The sequence below is a fragment of the Doryrhamphus excisus genome, chromosome 14 (genome assembly GCF_030265055.1).
Source record: "Doryrhamphus excisus isolate RoL2022-K1 chromosome 14, RoL_Dexc_1.0, whole genome shotgun sequence".
Lineage (NCBI taxonomy): Eukaryota > Metazoa > Chordata > Actinopteri > Syngnathiformes > Syngnathidae > Doryrhamphus > Doryrhamphus excisus.
The window spans coordinates 11225132-11241834 of record NC_080479.1 but is presented as its reverse complement, the minus strand read 5'-3'; the positions used below and the strand labels follow the sequence as shown (position 1 = coordinate 11241834).

General features: G+C 40.8%; 5 protein-coding genes and 1 long non-coding RNA gene across 19 annotated transcripts in view; all 6 read right to left on the bottom strand.

The window, feature by feature from the left end:
- Positions 1-336: 336 nt before the first annotated feature.
- Positions 337-3278, bottom strand: LOC131101790 (coagulation factor XI-like). The gene is made up of 9 exons (XM_058047143.1): positions 3157-3278; positions 2935-3091; positions 2760-2869; positions 2520-2682; positions 1813-1931; positions 1614-1746; positions 1437-1543; positions 728-887; positions 337-658 (listed from the first exon to the last, which is right to left on the bottom strand). Exons 1-9 carry the CDS (start codon positions 3215-3217, stop codon positions 556-558), a joined length of 1113 nt encoding a protein of 370 aa, XP_057903126.1. The 5' UTR covers positions 3218-3278; the 3' UTR covers positions 337-555.
- Positions 3279-3404: 126 nt separating this feature from the next.
- Positions 3405-5878, bottom strand: LOC131101851 (glutathione S-transferase A-like). The gene is made up of 6 exons (XM_058047232.1): positions 5153-5878; positions 5017-5082; positions 4809-4914; positions 3968-4086; positions 3742-3827; positions 3405-3664 (listed from the first exon to the last, which is right to left on the bottom strand). The coding sequence occupies exons 1-6, from the start codon at positions 5318-5320 to the stop codon at positions 3535-3537; spliced, it is 675 nt and encodes a 224-aa protein (XP_057903215.1). The 5' UTR covers positions 5321-5878; the 3' UTR covers positions 3405-3534.
- A 150-nt stretch (positions 5879-6028) lies between these two features.
- LOC131101850 (glutathione S-transferase A-like) lies at positions 6029-8441 on the bottom strand. The gene is made up of 6 exons (XM_058047231.1): positions 8161-8441; positions 7416-7481; positions 7210-7315; positions 7034-7152; positions 6865-6947; positions 6029-6450 (listed from the first exon to the last, which is right to left on the bottom strand). Exons 1-6 carry the CDS (start codon positions 8326-8328, stop codon positions 6318-6320), a joined length of 675 nt encoding a protein of 224 aa, XP_057903214.1. The 5' UTR covers positions 8329-8441; the 3' UTR covers positions 6029-6317.
- Positions 8442-8683: 242 nt separating this feature from the next.
- On the bottom strand, positions 8684-10343 carry LOC131101546 (uncharacterized). Of its 3 annotated transcripts, XR_009119230.1 has the most exons (4): positions 9972-10343; positions 9320-9438; positions 9028-9107; positions 8684-8942 (listed from the first exon to the last, which is right to left on the bottom strand). It is a non-coding gene; the product is annotated as an uncharacterized LOC131101546 (long non-coding RNA). The 3 variants fall into 3 exon arrangements; XR_009119228.1 differs by lacking the exon at positions 9972-10343 and having other exon boundaries at positions 9320-9646; XR_009119229.1 differs by lacking the exon at positions 9972-10343 and having other exon boundaries at positions 9069-9107; positions 9320-9646.
- Positions 10344-10535: 192 nt separating this feature from the next.
- LOC131101545 (glutathione S-transferase A-like) lies at positions 10536-12243 on the bottom strand. The gene is made up of 6 exons (XM_058046808.1): positions 12056-12243; positions 11923-11988; positions 11754-11859; positions 11107-11225; positions 10955-11040; positions 10536-10880 (listed from the first exon to the last, which is right to left on the bottom strand). The coding sequence occupies exons 1-6, from the start codon at positions 12221-12223 to the stop codon at positions 10748-10750; spliced, it is 678 nt and encodes a 225-aa protein (XP_057902791.1). The 5' UTR covers positions 12224-12243; the 3' UTR covers positions 10536-10747.
- A 667-nt stretch (positions 12244-12910) lies between these two features.
- The window catches only part of fhod3a (formin homology 2 domain containing 3a), a 38812-nt gene continuing 35019 nt past the window's right edge, over positions 12911-16703 (bottom strand). For 11 of the 12 annotated variants that reach the window (XM_058046815.1, XM_058046816.1, XM_058046817.1 and 8 more), the window contains 7 exons: positions 16270-16431; positions 16000-16190; positions 15671-15875; positions 15543-15566; positions 15135-15342; positions 14888-15052; positions 12911-13982 (listed from right to left, as the gene is read on the bottom strand). In XM_058046815.1, the coding sequence (XP_057902798.1) occupies positions 13900-13982; positions 14888-15052; positions 15135-15342; positions 15543-15566; positions 15671-15875; positions 16000-16190; positions 16270-16431 (1038 nt within the window). In that variant the 3' untranslated portion in view covers positions 12911-13899. The remainder of the gene's footprint in view (positions 13983-14887; positions 15053-15134; positions 15343-15542; positions 15567-15670; positions 15876-15999; positions 16191-16269; positions 16432-16703) is intronic. The other variant, XM_058046823.1, reaches the window with a different exon arrangement.

Genomic DNA, 16703 nt, shown 5'->3' with positions numbered 1-16703 from the left:
CGTTTGTTCTTGTCTTTCTATCTTTGTGTGGCATAACATTGGCATTCCACCTTTATTGTGGGGACATTTTTCTCTGTGAGGACATTTTTGGCAAAGCCACATAAGAAAAACACCAGAATGAGCTTCTTTCACCTTATTAGGCTGTGTGTGTTTGTGGGGTGTGCCTGTGAGAACATCCCAACATGCAAGCGTGCATAGTTTAAAAATAAAAGAGGAAATATTTGAAATAGAGAACATTTTTCCCCTGGTGTGTAAATAGACTTAGGCGGTCACATGCTTATTATCTGTTTAACTATCTAAACTCATGCACAATCGCCAAGTCCAACAGAAAAAAAGTATAATCCGAGTTGTTTATTTGAGTTGAGCAACCTCTGCTGCCAAAAAGGGAGCACAGCATAAGGTGGCTTGTGATCATTTACCTGCCTTACATGTTCTAATCAGATCTCCAGATCACCGTATGGCTGCATAGGCTGCAGTGGAAATACGACTCACCTTCAGTGAATAAAAAGATCACATTGAAACAATGTTTACTTGACGACTGTGTTAAGAAGACATTTAAACGCAGCCCCTCAAGGTGAAGCCAGACACCACGTTGGCCAGTTTGGCAATCTTGGGAGGAGCCGGCATGGTGATGACACGTTTGAGATAGCAGCGCCGCCTGTCAGGAAGAACTCATGTTACCATCTCTAACATAGACAGATGATGATGAGCATTAAAAGTTCTGTACCAGAAATCAGAATCAAAGAAGCTGTCATTGACGTAGGTGTAGAACTGGCAGTTCTGATCTGCAGTGCACATCTTCTGGCACGTCTCCGCATCATCCATCAGCTCAAAGCGGATGTCTGAACCTTGGAAATCGACTCCTTCATGAGCTCTCTTTGCCCAGTCTGTTGGTACAAGAACAATGCAAGATATAATTACCTGACGTAATATGACACATAATGCAGCAAAGTCGGAGTACATGTGAACAAAAATCCATTCAATTTCAAGCAATGCATTATTCCACACACATAACCATCATGTTGAGAGTCTTTCGTTGTTGTCTGGGACAACCATTTGGCGCCAAAAATTCTTCCTAGCAACGCATGACCCCGTGTGGCTCCTAGCTTGATAGCTACAAGTTTGTTGCGATGTGTTTGTGATGAATGAGCCAGTTGTCAAAACGGTTGATATTCATTCATTTTCTTTTATATAAAACGTTAGTCATTGTAACTACTTATATGTAAGCACTTATTAGTATATTCCAAGACTATGCCAGCACCGTTAAATGCTAAGGAGCCAGATGACAAGATAGGTAATGAATATGTGTCAACTGTACGTTTCCGTAAAAATGCTTACTAAAACGCAGGTAAAGAGTTTTAAATCCCAACCATGTCAAAAACACTTTTCTACTAAGCTTTAGACTATTTTAACGACGATTAGTGACACCTACTCACCGGTATCTTGCTGACAAAAGTGTGTCGCTATCCCGGATGTTACACCTACTTCAGCCTTCATCACCATTTCATTGGGATTGCTCTTCAGGTGACAGATGAGATCATTGCTACACAAAAAAAAACACATACAGCCCATGTTTATTATGCACTCAAAGAGAGACTATGTTATTGGACTACCTGTAGAAAGAGAAGTAGGTGCAACTTGGGTGTGCGGAGCACAACGCCATACAGTGCTCAGGTGAGCCGGCAGGGTGCGTCTGTAAGGGGTTGCCTGGGATGGCGGTGCTCGGGAAAAGCTTCGTGGAACATGCTGGAACACAATTATGTCACAGTGTTTTCACGGTGTTGTCCTCCTGGACGCCTCTGGTAATCTCACCTTTGTCAAAGTACGGAGTAAGCTGGGTGTTGTGTGAGAAGCCGGACACCAAGCCAGCCTTCCTGTTGACGTTTAAGGTCCTCGGTAAAGGCCAGCTGAACTTCAGGTGGCACTTATACCTACAACAGAGACGCAAATGTCTTTAAGACACACAAGAGTGGTTTGAACTCTATCTTGTGAAAGTGAAAATTGTTTTATTCTTTGGTTAGCAGGATTACCCCAAAACAACTTTGTTATTTTATTTAACCCTTTTAGTCACCATAGAATTGATCCACCCCCTGCACTAGATTCCAAATGGTAGCGTCCATTAGTCCTACTGAAGAAGCAGGAAGTAGCTTGGTAACCAACTCACACAATACGGACAAGCAAACACAATGTACTATTTGGGCTTATTTGTAACCACCCGTCGTGATTAGCATAGGTAACGCCCCCTGGTTCCCATATAAGGAAATGTGTCTGATTCAAGTTGTTAACGGAATAGAGTAGTAAGTAAAAAGTAAGTCAAATTAATAGATCACCTGAGTCAAAGTAGTAAAATAACATAATAATAAAAATAAGAAATCACATTAAATAAAATTGCATTCAACACTTTCGTCCCATGCCCTTAAGAAGGCAATTGGAGGCTAATACTTATGCTAATTAACTGACCCCATGGCTACCACCCATGTGAACTCTGACCTTACCGATGCACCATATCCATGCATTACCTGATGTTCTGAGGTGTGAAGACATCATTAACAAACGTAAAGAACTGGCAGGAGGTGTCTTGAGTGCACACTCGCTGACACTCTTCGTAGTCTGCTGTGAACAAGGTCCGATAGTCCGCACCGTAAAAGTCCACATTCTGGTACACGCGAGACAAACAAGGCTCTTGTACAAAAGAAAGTAAGAAAAGCGTTAATAATGTGCATTACAATCAGACATATAGTTCTGCTGATAGGGCTTACGTGTGTCTGGGCTGCAGGATTTGAGGGAAAAACCAGAGGTGACACCCAGAAGGGGCAACTGAACATTGGGCTGCCCGGAGGGAGTCGACTTGAGGTAGCAGTAGAAGTGTCTACAGAGAGGTACAAATGTAAGTAATTTATACAACCTGTGCAGAATAATAGGCATATACATTACCTTTTGTCGTTGGTCCAGTCAGCGCGTACAAAAGTAAAGAAAAGGCAAGAAGGATGCTGAGTGCACAGGTGCTGACAGTGCTCCACGTCAGGAGAATACTGGAATTTGATGTCTGTCCCCGGAAAGTCTACATTCTCCAATAAATCTCGTACACAATCTGCAGAAATTTCAAAAACCCATGAATATCACTGTAAACGATGACTTATATGAATAAGGTATTACCTTGGCTTAAGGAGAGACTGCTCATGGAGAGCAGGCTTATTAAAACCAAATATGCTTCCATTTCTCACCGATTCCACTGTCCAAGTGAATAAGAGCTGTGACCTTTTTGGTAGGTCTCATATTTGGACTTTGGAACTTTTAGGCCCAGGGTTGGCTAAAACTTGATTGCATAATGTTTGCAGACCAAGACAAATGATAAAAAAAACAGCATTAAAGGGCAACTTGCACAAAAAACAAACGATTGCACATTGATGTAAAAGTACATTTTTATTGACTTTTATAGCATAAACAACAGTTGCAATGATACAATATGCTATTGAAGTACAATGTAACAAGCGGATATATAACAGTGATTACCACTTAGTATTTGTTTGCATCTTAGATGCCTTTGAGTATGTCTTCTGCTTGTGATCCCTTCCAGGTTGGTGGCCATGTCGCTTTGATGCTGGGCCGAGCCTTCAACGCATTGTAATATGCAGCCAGTTTCGGGTAACGATCAGCTTTCAACCTAAATCAAAAAGTTTTTAAATTCTATTAAAAGGTGTCAAACTGTTGTGAAACAGTTACTACATTAAATAATCTTACCCAAAACGGATGGCAAAGGCAAGGATTGGAAAAACAACGATATCAGCCAAGGAAAAGGTCTTTCCAGAAAGAAAAGGGCCAGGCCCCTGCAAGACGAAAACAGGAATTGTGCAATACCACCAAAACTCCACCAGATGGTGCTGTATTGAAATGGTGTAATTCTTGATTAAAAAAAAATACCATAAAATAAATACCTTTCATTCAAATAAATCCAAAAAAACAGTACCTTCGCCAGGTATCCTTCCCACAGTTGGAGCTCAACAGTTAAATCTTGTCGGTTTCGCTGCACGGCAGAGTCGTGTCTCTCCGCTGCCGGGACCTTCCACTCATAGTGGACAACAGCTCCTGCAAAATGGAAAGAAAGCATCAATGAGGATTTTTTTTCAGTAAGTTCTGGTGCAAGTCATTTGAGCCTCTTTGTCATTGGTCACTGATAGTCACATGACATGTATAGGCACTTTACTTGAATGTTTTTTAATGCATAGTTAGTCCAGTAATACTACTATATAAACAGACCTGTATGTTAAGTAGAATAAATACCATTTGAAAATGAGTGTGCTCGCGCACCCGTAGGGGACATATAGACAAACAATCAGTCACACTCATACCTATGGAGTAGCCAATTAGCATGCCTTGTTTTGGGATGTGGAAGGAAGCAGGAGTACCAGGAGAAAACACACACACGCACAGGGAGAACATACTAGCAATGTGCATATAACTCCACAAAATATGGTCAGAGCACTTGGAAAAAATGTCACATATTATAATATAGTATGTTTTGTTTTTTAATATTTGTTATTGTCTACTACTAGACAATAGACAAACTAATCTGAGGGCCTCAAGGAAATCAGCAGCTTCCAAAAATGAATAGGTAGTCTTGTGATTTGACTGGCTGGTCCAAACATGTGACCTTTTGTTGGATTAAGACCTTTAAACATCACTGGTGCCTTGTTAAATTTTTTTTAATGAGCACATGATGCATTTTCGAACAGCTCAAATGGGGGGGGGGGGGGGGGCGGGGCTTATTGATATTGAGAAAAAAAGGGTGTTTCCAAATGTTTGCATACCAAGCTTCTGCCAGAACGCCAGGCCTTCAAACAGGCGTTGGTACATCATGGCTTGTTCTGCAGGGCAGTCGGGGACCAGCCTGGTTCCCTGGTCCTTGAACTGGTTCTGTTAGAAAACACAAACTATTGTGAGGCTTTGGGTATATTGTTAAACACACGAACACTCCAACTCTCTGACATGCATTAAAAAAGGGAGCTTTGGCCTTACCTCCAGGAAGAAGCAGGCTCCACAGGACTCATTCACGACATAGTTGCCATATTTCAAGGAAGGAAACTTTAGCAATGAAAAGAATAACATGTCAGTGATGGAAAACTGCAGCATCTGGAAAGATGATCAAACTTACTTGGCCTCTGGGGTTAATGGCCATAACCTTCTCAGACTTTTGCTCCCTCTTCTCAAAGGAGAGCATTTCACTGTTGTACCCCTGCAGCTTCTTCTCCTCCAGGGCGATCAACACCCTCCAGCACGGAGGAGAGCCGGAGCCCCAATACACAGTTATGTCCTTGGCCATGGTGTCACGAGTCGCTTACCTTGTGTACTGAAAGAACAGCTTGTCGGCAGCAGGCAGAGGAGTGTGAGTCGAAGCTGGGATGCATCCCTGTTTATATCACCCATGGCGGGGTGACAGAGCTGTCAAACAAGTCCCGCCAGACGTTACGCTAGCCCCGCCCCCTGATAAAATTCTAAATACTGGTTTTACTTAAAATAATTTGGCATGAATAATCTCCTTAATTTCCACTGGGGGGAAAAAAGCAATACATGCAATATCTGCACCAACTAGTTCATATGGCAGTAATTGCTTAGTTTCAATGCTAAATTGTTACGCTACTACGTATAATATTCTTAGAATTGTGTTCCTTGCATGTGTTTTAATGAAACGTCACGATGACTAAGCACTTTCCCACCAAGCTCTGTAGTCACTTGCAAAGGTGTGCATAATACTCAAGTGTGTTTGTTTACTTTTTATTGCTCAAATGCAGATCGCGTGAATTAATCTATTGCCTTAAACTCTTTTCTATGCCATACATCATCATAGTAAGTCAATTTGAGCTTGTATCTATCATGCAAAGTTGCTCATTTATATTGCACGATCCGTCCTGTTAACACATGAAATGTGATGTTCCGCATGCGATAACATTTTCTTTGTCACAATGACATGGCATAAAGAAAAACCTGTTCTGGCATAACCGAAGCCTGAATGTCAATGATGGACAATACCTTTGGAAGTGTATGTGCATTTATTTTTACAGGTTGTGCAAATTAAGACAGTGTGAATGCATTTAATGCTATTCTATGCGATAGAATGTAGATTGTTGAACCGCTTAAAGCATTAGGATCAGAGGTGGGCAACCTGTTTAGTCTGCTAGAGCGTTCAATCAGACCTGTAGTGCAAATCTAACTTCAGGATAAGTGTTAGAAAAAGAGCAAAAACATGCAACACAAATACTAACATCATTTGTTCGATTAGTATATCATGGCCCCCACCCCTGGGTTACACGCCGTTCATCTCAGATGTCTTTGAGTGTGTCTTCTCCTTTGGGGTTTTCCAGCCAGTGAGGAGGCCAGCTGGCTCGGACGCTGGGTCTATCCTTCAGCAGAGCGTAATATTCAGCCAGCTTTGGGTAACGCTCGGCAGACAACCTAAAATGAATACCAAAGTATAATACAACTGTAGGGCCACATGGTGACAAATGACAGGGAGTAGGGGCCACTTTGACATTTTCTAAAGATATGCTAAGAAGATATGCATACCTAATTTTTCAGAAATTACAGCTTTAGTCATTCTTTTGTTTTTCAGATTACAAATAAAAAAAACAAACAGTAATTTATTTAATATTTCAACTCTATGCTACTGAAATGACATTCATCTTCATATTAAAATGTTATTCTTGTAAAATTATAACTTTTTCTCTTCATATTTTGACTTTATTCTTGTAAAATTGCTGATTTTTCTATTTTTTTTTTTTTAAATATACTTGTAGAATGTGCCGTGGCCTGCATTTTGGATGCCCCTGACTTTTGCACATACTCCATATTTCCACAGGTCCGACTCACCCAAATCTGAAAAGGTTCCCCACAATCGGGAAGACGGTCACATCAGCCAAAGAAAAGGAGGCTCCAGCCAGATGGGGTCCCGCCTACAAAAAGTGGCAAAATGATGAAAAACATCATTGACATCATGGACAGTAAAGTAGTGTTTCTGTGTATCTGGCACACTTCACACCTTCTGCAGGTAACCCTCCCACAGCTTGAGCTCAGTGGTGAGGGCTTCGCGGTTTCTCTTCATGGCTGAGTCATGCCTCTCGCCTTCAGGCACAAACCACTCGTAGTAGATGACTGCATCTAAAGAAGTGTGTTTCAGTATGCGAAAAGAAGCAGTGATCAAAATGAACGTCTTACAGAGTTTGTCGCAGAATGTGAGCCCCTCAAACATGCGCTGGTACATGAGGGCTTGTTCTGCAGGGCCATCTGGGATCAGCTTGGTCCCCTGAGACTTGAACTGACTCTGACAACCAAGTAAACAAAACACGTTTGAACACGCTCACCCCTTAGTACAAATATTTGTTTATTTTTGTGTGTGTGTGTGTGTGTGTGTGCGGACCTACCTCCAGGTAAAAACAGGCTGCATAGGATTCATTCACAATGATGTCTCCATGATTGAAAGTAGGAAGCTGTAATTTTTTTTTTAAAAAGCAAAAGATTACTATTTAATTATTAAGTAGACAACCTGCTGACAGTCAATTATTGTAAATAAATGCTAATAAAACATTCTTAAATGTATTTAACATAGGGAAAGAACTACAAGTAACAACTTTTTCTTTTTGAAGCAGCATGGGCATAAAAACTGGTTAATTGTTAATTTCTTAAGGCAATAAAATCGTTAATATTGCATCATACCAGACAAACATTAATGTTGCGTTCAAGACAACTCGGATGTATTGCATGTAATTTCTTATTATTCAAACAGTTATTTGCAAAATTCACGAACTTATTAATTTATGAAAACGATCTTGTTTACTAAATAAAACCACAATGGAAATATGTATTTTAATTAGTTTGGCGAGTTTCTCGAAAGGAAACGGCGAGGCGCGTGCTGTCGACACTTGAGCTAATTCAATATTCAAAAGCATAAAAACAGGAAAAACAAGCCGAATGACAGCGTTACATCAGATAATTTGCACTGTGTTCAAATTATGTTTACAAACCAATTCTTTTTTTGCAAAAAGAGTAAATATAGTAAGTTTCGAATGGAATCTGGTACACACAAGTGTCGCTGGCAGATTGTGCAGTTGTGTTCACTTAGGAACGTATTGGACAAAATTACACTGCTTTCTTTCTTTTTTTGCTTACTTGTCCTCTTGAGTTTAGAGCTAAAACAGCAGGTGACTTGTGCTCATTCTTCTCGAAGGAGAGTAGCGTTTGCTTGTAGCCCTGGAGCTTCTTCTCTTCCAGGGCGATCATTACCCTCCAGCACGGAGCAGAACCGGAACCCCAAAACAGATGCATGTTTTCGGCCATGGCGTCTAAACTTTCCGTGGGTCAACCTGGACAGCGAGTCAAAAAGTGGATACGTAGCAAGCAGTCACACCACAAAAGAAATCGAGAAGATTATCTTCTTCTTCAAAGTGCAATTACATGCCTGTCTGAAACTACAGGTGTGAGATTCTGCCCCCTACTGGATAAAAATGTTACAACCGGCTCGGCTTTGTGTTTCTTGTGCATTTATCATCTGCGTTCAAATACATCTATTACATGTTTTTCTTCAATATAATGGAACAGTTTAGAAACTGAAAAACTAGAGCTACCAGCCAAACACTTTAAGGTGCATTTCCAATATTATACACAATATAGTCACCTGCACAATCGTGTAAAAGTACATTTTTATTAACTTTTATAGCATTAAAACAACAGTTATAACAGTACAATATGCTACTAAAGTACAATGCAAAGAGTGGTCATATAAAAGGTGATTACCACTGAGAAATTGATGTTTGTTTTGCATCTAGACATCTTTGAGTCTGTCTTCTGCTTGTCCTCCCTTCTTGTGAGGAGGCCATGTGCTTTTGATGTTAGGCCCACCCTTCGACTCATTGTAATATGCAGACAGTTTCAGGTAACGATCAGCGCTCAGCCTAAAATGAATAAAACATAAAAATCAACTGGTATTTAAATGTAAGAAACCACCGTCAAAGTGTTACTAGATAAAACAATCTTTACTCAAAGTAGAAGGCTTTGGCAATGAGTAGAAAAATACTGACATCTGACAAGGAAAAGGCCTGTCCAGACAAAAAAGGCCCCTGGAAGACACAAAAGCGGGTTACAGGACAACTAATTTAGTAAATTGTAAAAAAGTGATTCTACAATACCACTAAAATCCCACCAGCTGGTATATTCTGCATAATTATAATATATTGCATAATTCTCTTTGTTCTTAAGCATTTTCCACAAATTCATGAATGCTAATCCTTGGTTTAAGAAGCATAATATTTAATTTTTTGTTCATCTTCACCTTCTCAAGGTATCCTTTCCACAATTTGAGTTAATCAATTACAGCTTGCCGGTTTCTCTGCACTGCAGAGTCATTCCACTCCTCTTCCGGCACCTTCCATTCATAGTGGATATGGTCTCCTGCAAAATCATCACTGAGATATTTGAACGTAATTGTGGTTTACTTGTAATTGAGGTACTTTTGTAATGCTGCCCTATGACTTGAATCACTTTGTCATTAGTCATATAACACTGAAGAAACTCTTTGCCATTAGCAATTACTTGGCTTTTAAATCATTTTTATAGCATAGTGTTGCAAACCGGAAGTACACTCCTGCTGATATCACGGTTGGGTAGCACACAGTACTTCCGGTTTGCAGAGCAGTCAAAAAGTCCCGCCACACGTTATTAGCCCCACCCCCTGATTAAGTTCCATATTGTTCTTATCTGCACGTGAACCACACAGTATCTTGTTGTATTCCAATGTCGTTTTAAAACCGTGAAAACCGCTTCCAACACGTCGAGTTAGCTAAAACCGTTTACGTACGAAACGGAATTTATACTCCCAAGTCACTCATACTGTACACAGACCATATGAAAAACATATAAAATGCAGTAACACAAAGATTAAATACAATAATTCAATGAAAGTTTTACAAAATAGAACTCCTTACTTTTATAGATGTCTTGCAGGTGTTACCAACTTCTTAAAATAATATATAACCTCCTGTTCTGCTATTGTTTCTTATTATGGGAGACACAATGAAGTCAAAATAGTTAACAAATCAGCGATGACATTCTTCATCGGTATTCGTATCCGTATTCTTCCGCCCGGGGTACTCTCTGCATGCTTGTGTTGCTCGTGGCGCGTATTCTTCCGCCGTAACTAGTTCTCCAGTGAGTCTTACATTTATGAGCCAAAATTAAGTAATACACGCTTGAAAGACTTTCTAGCAGGTGAAGTATTCCTTCAGTAGGAGAAAAGTGGTTGATACATTGTTAATCTCAAAGTGTGTCCTCTGAGTTACTGGACTTCGGATGGTGCACAATACAAAGTATTTAATGTGGTGCAAAATGACAGTCGTTAAGTTCGAGTAAAATAGTAAAAAACTGAAATTACAACGGAGAAATAACAGTACGTCATTGCTCACCTGAAGGCGAAAAACTTGGAGGTCAACTAATGAATAATTAAACAACAGAACAAAAAACTTACCAAACCAGAGAAAGAGGTTTTGGTCAAAGGATCGAGGCTGTGTATTTATTCACAATGTTGTTTGAAATTACAGGAAGTTGCAACAAAGGTGATTTTTTTTCATTTAACAATTGAATACCATGCAATAACACTTGATTTTGCTCCCATTTTGTATGAGCTCCTGGTAAATGTACAAGAAAAATGTCATAAATTTATGTTTAGGATGTTTCTTTTGGGCCCAAAATGAAGTACTAATTCTCAGATGTGTTTGAGTAGATGATGTCCTTCAGGGTTCTTCAGCCAGTTCTGAGGCCATGTAGTCTTGATACTAGGCCACCCCTTCAAATGAGTGTAATACTCCCCCAGTTTCGGGTAACGCTCAAGAGGCAACCTGGAAAAATCATTGAGACAACAGCAAAATGTGTTGGTCCCTTCTCATCCACTGGAAACAATCTTCCCACTCACCCAGCATAGAAGAGCAGGGCCATGGCTGGATAAACGGTCACATCAGACAAGGAAAAGGTCTGTCCTGTCAGGAAAGGTTTGGGCTCCTGCAAGGCGGAAGTGAGAGTTAAGACAAACTGATCTTCATACCCGAATGTGTTCATCTCCATGACCTTCTTCATGTATCCTTCCCACAGGTTGACTTCCTCACGCAAAGCCTTCTCCATTATCCTCACTGCATTGTTCTCTTGCTCGTCTTCTGGGTTCTTCCGGGGGTAGTAGATCAAGCATCCTGCAAGGGAAGGTCTTTATTATTGAGGTCTATTGGTACAGAGGATAAAGACATTGGCCGACAGGTCTCTTGCTGGTTACATTAGGGGTTGCCCTGGTGTATGGCAGAACTGGGAAGATGGAGACAGCAATCCAACATGCCAACCACCTGTTCATGCCGTTCATGGTCATCTCCATGGCAACTGGAGAATGGTTTCAAAACTAAAAACTAAACTTGAGAAAATACCACTTCCACATGGAATGAGATGAGAGCTTCTTTTCACTATATATATCACTGACTCCTATTGGCCAGAATATGATACCTATTTTTTTATTAATATTCCACCATAGTAAACCACAAAACAGGGATCATTTGTTCATGAAATTGCAAGGGATTTACTTGCTGTAATTCACCCAAAAAACAATTACAGTGACAAAGTATATCCATGTTTAGCAGGCAGGAAGTTACAGAGTTGGTGTTGGTGACCCGGCATGCATGTTTTCTTTTTAACTTGGGCTAACAGTTTTTGAGCAACCACTGTTAACTTACGGATCTTGTGGTAGAGTGTGATGCCCTCAAACATGCGTTGGTACATCATAGCAAGTTCTGCAGGACAGTCTGGCATCAGCTTGTTTCCCTGCTTCCTGAACTGGCTCTGTTATTTAAAAAAAAATGAACAAACACAACACAGGGAACACTCCAAAGTTGAGCGTTTTACCTCCAGGTAGAAGCACGCAGCGTAGGACTCGTTCAGGAGGAGGTTGCCGTGTTTGAAGGCAGGAAGCTTCAATCAAGAAAGTGTTGAAAGTTGACAAGCTTGCATCTTCAGAGGTCATTAAAGCTGAACTTACTTGCCCTCTGGGGTTAATCTCCAGGACCTCCTGCGACCTGTGCTGCATTTTGTAGATGGAGAGCCTTTGTTGGTTGTATCCACGCAGGTTCTTCTCCTCCAGGGCGATCAGAACTCTCCAGCAAGGGGCAGAGCCAGAATGCCACAACAGAGTCATGTTCTTCGCCATGATTTATCTAACAAGTATGACCTCCCATACAAGCCGTAGACTTTAGAAGATTTGGATAGTTCAATAGCACTCAACATGTGTAGTTAAAATGACAAAATTAGCCCCACCCAAAGTAGAATAAAAGGATTAAACAAAATTATTTAGTAATATAAATAATACATCTTATAATTAATAAATTGTGAAAATGTTAGGAAAATTGTCTGAAAATTCAACATAAGTCATTTAATATTTGATTTAATATTTATTTAATTTATATAATTTATTTCTCTACTTTATTAGAATGACAAAAATAAATATTAGAATAAATTCAAAAAATGTAAATAAAATAAAGCTAAATGTTAGATCTAAATTGCTTAAAACAAACATATACATACATTTAGTAGAATAAATCCAACACATAATCGTAACTTTTTTTTCTTTTCTGCAGTAGTCAACAGCAGTAAAATAAATAATATTAAATAATAATGCTAATAAATTGGGGAAAAATTGGTTGATTTTTTTCTATTCAATAAGTTGATTATTAAATTGGATAAAATTGTAAGATGTAATAAAAACCCTACAATACTTAAATGAAATAAGTGCAAAAGCAAGATTGAAAAACACGACCCCTCACATTCTTTGTAGTGTGTTTTGAACAAATAAAACAATATTAACATAACAATTGCTGCAAAGGTCATGAATAAATAAGATAATAAAACACCAATATTGGTATTACCCCCCCACACAGTGTTTATTTTTGTAGAATGTGTACAAACAGCATTTCAAGTGAAACAATGCGACTTCACGGCCAACTCACGCCATGACATTTCATGTGGTAACGTTTCCCAGTGAGAGAGCCTTCCGACGGACCTTCATCTACCCCGGAAGGTCTCGCATGAAGTTCATAAAAGCGCCATGAGAGCAAAAAGTAACAAGAAGTAACAGCCCTAAAAAGCATCCTTCCCTCTGTGTGAGCGTATCTACATTTCATCACATTTCACAGAATAGCCTCTTTTCTTCTATGATACACATTTCTACAAAACAATACACAACATGAAGCGCACGAGACATGCACAATACTAACACCACTTGAAAGTGTCTGGCATGTCAAATACTTTTATACACGTAGAAAAAAATGCTTATTTATTTTGTCTTTTTACACTTTACAAATGTCCTTTTTTGCTGCACCGGCTAGTAAGGTGCAAAATATCACGGATTACAAAGCTTTTCCAATAAATAGTAAAAAGTCCAATGGAGGAAGCAGGTGAATAAACAGTACAGCGTTGTCCCTTTTGGCTAGAAAGGCACAAATCCAATTGAAGACCTTTCCTACTCTTCACACATGTATATTTACACAAACGATCAGACTATTTGAAGGTGATCTCCATTTCTTAAGGTACTTTGGAAGTGGGCGGAAGTGATAATAAATTCATCTTTGGGTGGAAAGTTCACAGCTTGAAGATGATGCGGAACGGGTGACATCACAGCGACACAAAAATAGAAGCTCTATAAATAAAGTTCCAATTGATCATCCTTGTGCATTATTTTAAAAAAAAAGAACAAACACTGACATCATCACTCAGACACATCCGGCAGAGGTTAGCAGCTGACAGAAACCTGTGTCGCTTCTGCTTGGTGCAAGGATACAAAAAAGAGCAAAGGCAGCCGGTCGGGGATGGACCATCAGAGGGGCGTGATTACATCTGCGGGTCTGCAGTGTCGGTTAACCCTAAGGCCAGCGCCTCCTCTGGGGTCAAACCGTTCTTTAGGGTCCGCCTCACTGCAAGGAGAGAAGACAAGCCATCACGCTGATGCTTGTGTCTCTTGAATTCATTTATTAATAGCAGAGTTGCTATGACAGGCTGTATTGTAATAACCAGCCCTCCATTCATTTCTGATTTTTTGCATTTTTTTAGAGAGTTGTCCAGATTTTGCATGCGGCAGGCTTTGCTACACCTCTTAAAGTAAAGCTTGACTCTTTCAATACATTTATAAACCTGAACGCCCCTTTCCAACAATGTCTTGATGATGCAACTCTCTACTAAGTAGCAATTTGAAGCCATAAAAACGGCCACAAGATGGCAGAAGTGCATTTCATAAGAGCTTGGCAGGGATCAAGTGAAGGGAAAATCACACATGACAGGAAGGAGGAAGTGGAGTGGGAGATCGCCGAGGAGTGTTGCGTGCAGAAGGTCATACTATACACACACTTGCATGCTTGCACGTGTGCATACACATAGTTCAGTTCCAAATGTGAAAATTGTAAATAGTAAATGGCGTTATATTTGTAAATAAATTGTTATTTGGATGCAAACAACCCCTGTTTTGAGTTTTTTATGTTGGTATATCTTGTTTTTAAATATTTGAGCTGTCACAACAGTAAAAAGTATTTGTGTCAAAGTGAAAGTTATGCTTGAATTGTAGCTTTACACAAAAACATGTTTTTCTCTCCCTTTTTTAGTCGGGAACAGATATTTTCCTGAAACTAACCTGTGTTCTATTAGAACTTACTTAAGAACGGAAAAAGGTAGAAACAGACTTTTTTCTGTTGAAAGTTTACATAGCCACGAAACACAATATTCTATTTGCCTTGAAAGATCAGTCAAAATTGTTGTAAAAAATGGCTGGGATTGTTGGAAAATAATAATAATATTTGCTTGTGTTGTTATTGTGCACAGTTCTTACATGACTTTCGGTTGGCCCTGGACCTCCTCCTCTCTCGTGGCTGTGGTCTACTTCCTGGAGCCTGAGTGGCGGACCTCACGATGCGCTCCATGATCTCGTCAGCGGCGTCGTCCCCGCACACCTGAGCGTCCTCCACCGCCGGGGTCCGCGCCCGCAAGCTCGCCCCTGAATTTTGTTGGAAAAATTGAATGAGAATACAAATGGAATCTGAAATGAATAAAACACGTCATCCTTGGATCAACCTCACCTCCCCGTCCTGGTCGTGATCTGGTGCGTGTGCGTAGCCCCGGTACGACACCGCTGCCCGCTTTGTCCCCGCCTCCGTTGCCAATGCTGGTTCTCAGCACTGCTTTCATGTGCTCATGTTCTGCTGCATCCTCGGCGTGGCCTAAACCTTGAGGCTGCTCGCTCTCCTGGCTGCCAATAGGGGCGCTGCTGGACCCATACCGCCCACACTGCATGCCAAGATAATGGGCAAAACTCACTTACATCGGGGTGCATGCTGTTACGGAATATATTTGTCTGCTGGTTTGTTTTTATCTACACGCAATTGATGCAAATATTATTCTTTTGATATCTGAAGGGACAGTGTGAAGCAAAATGTCATGCACAAATATTGCACACATGCAGGAGAAAGGCACACACTACTTGGTACCTCGCTCTCCTCTTCATCATCAGACTACAGGTGACAGAAAGAGGAAACGCACAATGAAGAGAAAAGGGGAGACATTTAAAAGAGGAAGAAAGAGGAGACCAAAATAAAGGGTGGTGGCGACAACTCACAGGAGCGTCAACATCCATGATCATCTTCCCCCGGGTTTTGTTGCGCTCGCGGTGGTCGGCTCGTTTCTGTTTCTGCTGCAACACGCGGTCTCGAGTGGTCCGGTACTCCAGGGCGAATTCGCTGAGGATTTTACTGAATCTGTGCACGCTGATCTCTCTCACGCTGTAGGCTGGATGGCCCAGAAACAACAGGAATGAATGGAACCTGAGAGGAAGAGGAAAGGAAGAATGAGCATCCAGAAACTTCAGCTACCACTGTACTACTTTTTCATGCACGCTACATCATTATTAAGTAAAACGTATATTTATGTGTTCTAAGCAAGCGCCACCTGTTGATGATCCTGCGATGGACTATCTTGAGGATGATGATTCGCTCAGCGCAGTCTTTGAGGAAGTCCGACATCTTCTGCTTGAGCTGAGGCTTCATCTCGTGCTTAGCGATCACCTTCAGGTGGTCCCACGATGCCTTGCAGCGATGCTCCATCTGGGACAGGTTCTCCTGCAGCTGGTCAAAATCCACCTGACAACGAGGGCGAGGTTGGTTATGACCGTTGGTTTTAACGGTGGCGAGCCGAACACAACCATGAAGTGCGTACTACCTTTGCAGAGCGAGTGATGGCCCCGATCTCAGAGTAGAGGTCCGTGCTCTGAGGGAAGTTCTCCACCACCAGACAGCAGGCATGATGAAGCAGAGACTGCTTATGGACCGTGTCCTTCACTTCTGGCACTTTTTCCAAGTACGTCAGCTCGAAACCTTTAGCCTGGACATATGGTATTTACACTTAATTGAGTAGAAAATGCACATAAAACTAGCTAGGATTTAAGCTGCAGAAGGCAGATAACATCCTGAATGGAATTCCAACATTCAGGACCACTTAACCAACGTCTCATTTTGATTTCAACCTCAGTTAATGACATAGAAGTCTGTCCCATTGGACCAGTGATTGTCAACTGATGACTCAAAAGTAGGTTGCAGACAGCTAGTCACAATTGACATTCGGTTGTCCAATGTGAAACCTGGGGGCCATTTGCG

Excerpts from the sequence above, each read along its gene's own strand:
- LOC131101790 (XM_058047143.1), bottom strand. The coding sequence starts at position 3,217 with ATGGAAGCATATTTGGTTTTAATAAGCCTGCTCTCCATGAGCAGTCTC. Across the intron at positions 3,092-3,156 it reads CAGTCTCTCCTTAAGCCAAG|ATTGTGTACGAGATTTATTG; the intron begins GTAATACCTTAT and ends AAATTTCTGCAG. Across the intron at positions 1,544-1,613 it reads ACCTACTTCTCTTTCTACAG|CAATGATCTCATCTGTCACC; the intron begins GTAGTCCAATAA and ends TTTTTTGTGTAG.
- LOC131101545 (XM_058046808.1), bottom strand. The coding sequence starts at position 12,223 with ATGGCGAAGAACATGACTCTGTTGTGGCATTCTGGCTCTGCCCCTTGC. Across the intron at positions 11,989-12,055 it reads AGATTAACCCCAGAGGGCAA|CTTCCTGCCTTCAAACACGG; the intron begins GTAAGTTCAGCT and ends TCTTGATTGAAG. Across the intron at positions 11,860-11,922 it reads CTGCGTGCTTCTACCTGGAG|AGCCAGTTCAGGAAGCAGGG; the intron begins GTAAAACGCTCA and ends TTTAAATAACAG.
- LOC131101851 (XM_058047232.1), bottom strand. The coding sequence starts at position 5,320 with ATGGCCAAGGACATAACTGTGTATTGGGGCTCCGGCTCTCCTCCGTGC. Across the intron at positions 5,083-5,152 it reads CCATTAACCCCAGAGGCCAA|TTTCCTTCCTTGAAATATGG; the intron begins GTAAGTTTGATC and ends TCATTGCTAAAG. Across the intron at positions 3,828-3,967 it reads GGGAAGGATACCTGGCGAAG|GGGCCTGGCCCTTTTCTTTC; the intron begins GTACTGTTTTTT and ends TTCGTCTTGCAG.
- LOC131101850 (XM_058047231.1), bottom strand. The coding sequence starts at position 8,328 with ATGGCCGAAAACATGCATCTGTTTTGGGGTTCCGGTTCTGCTCCGTGC. Across the intron at positions 7,482-8,160 it reads CTCTAAACTCAAGAGGACAA|CTTCCTACTTTCAATCATGG; the intron begins GTAAGCAAAAAA and ends AAAAAATTACAG. Across the intron at positions 6,451-6,864 it reads GGGAACCTTTTCAGATTTGG|GTTGTCTGCCGAGCGTTACC; the intron begins GTGAGTCGGACC and ends TATTCATTTTAG.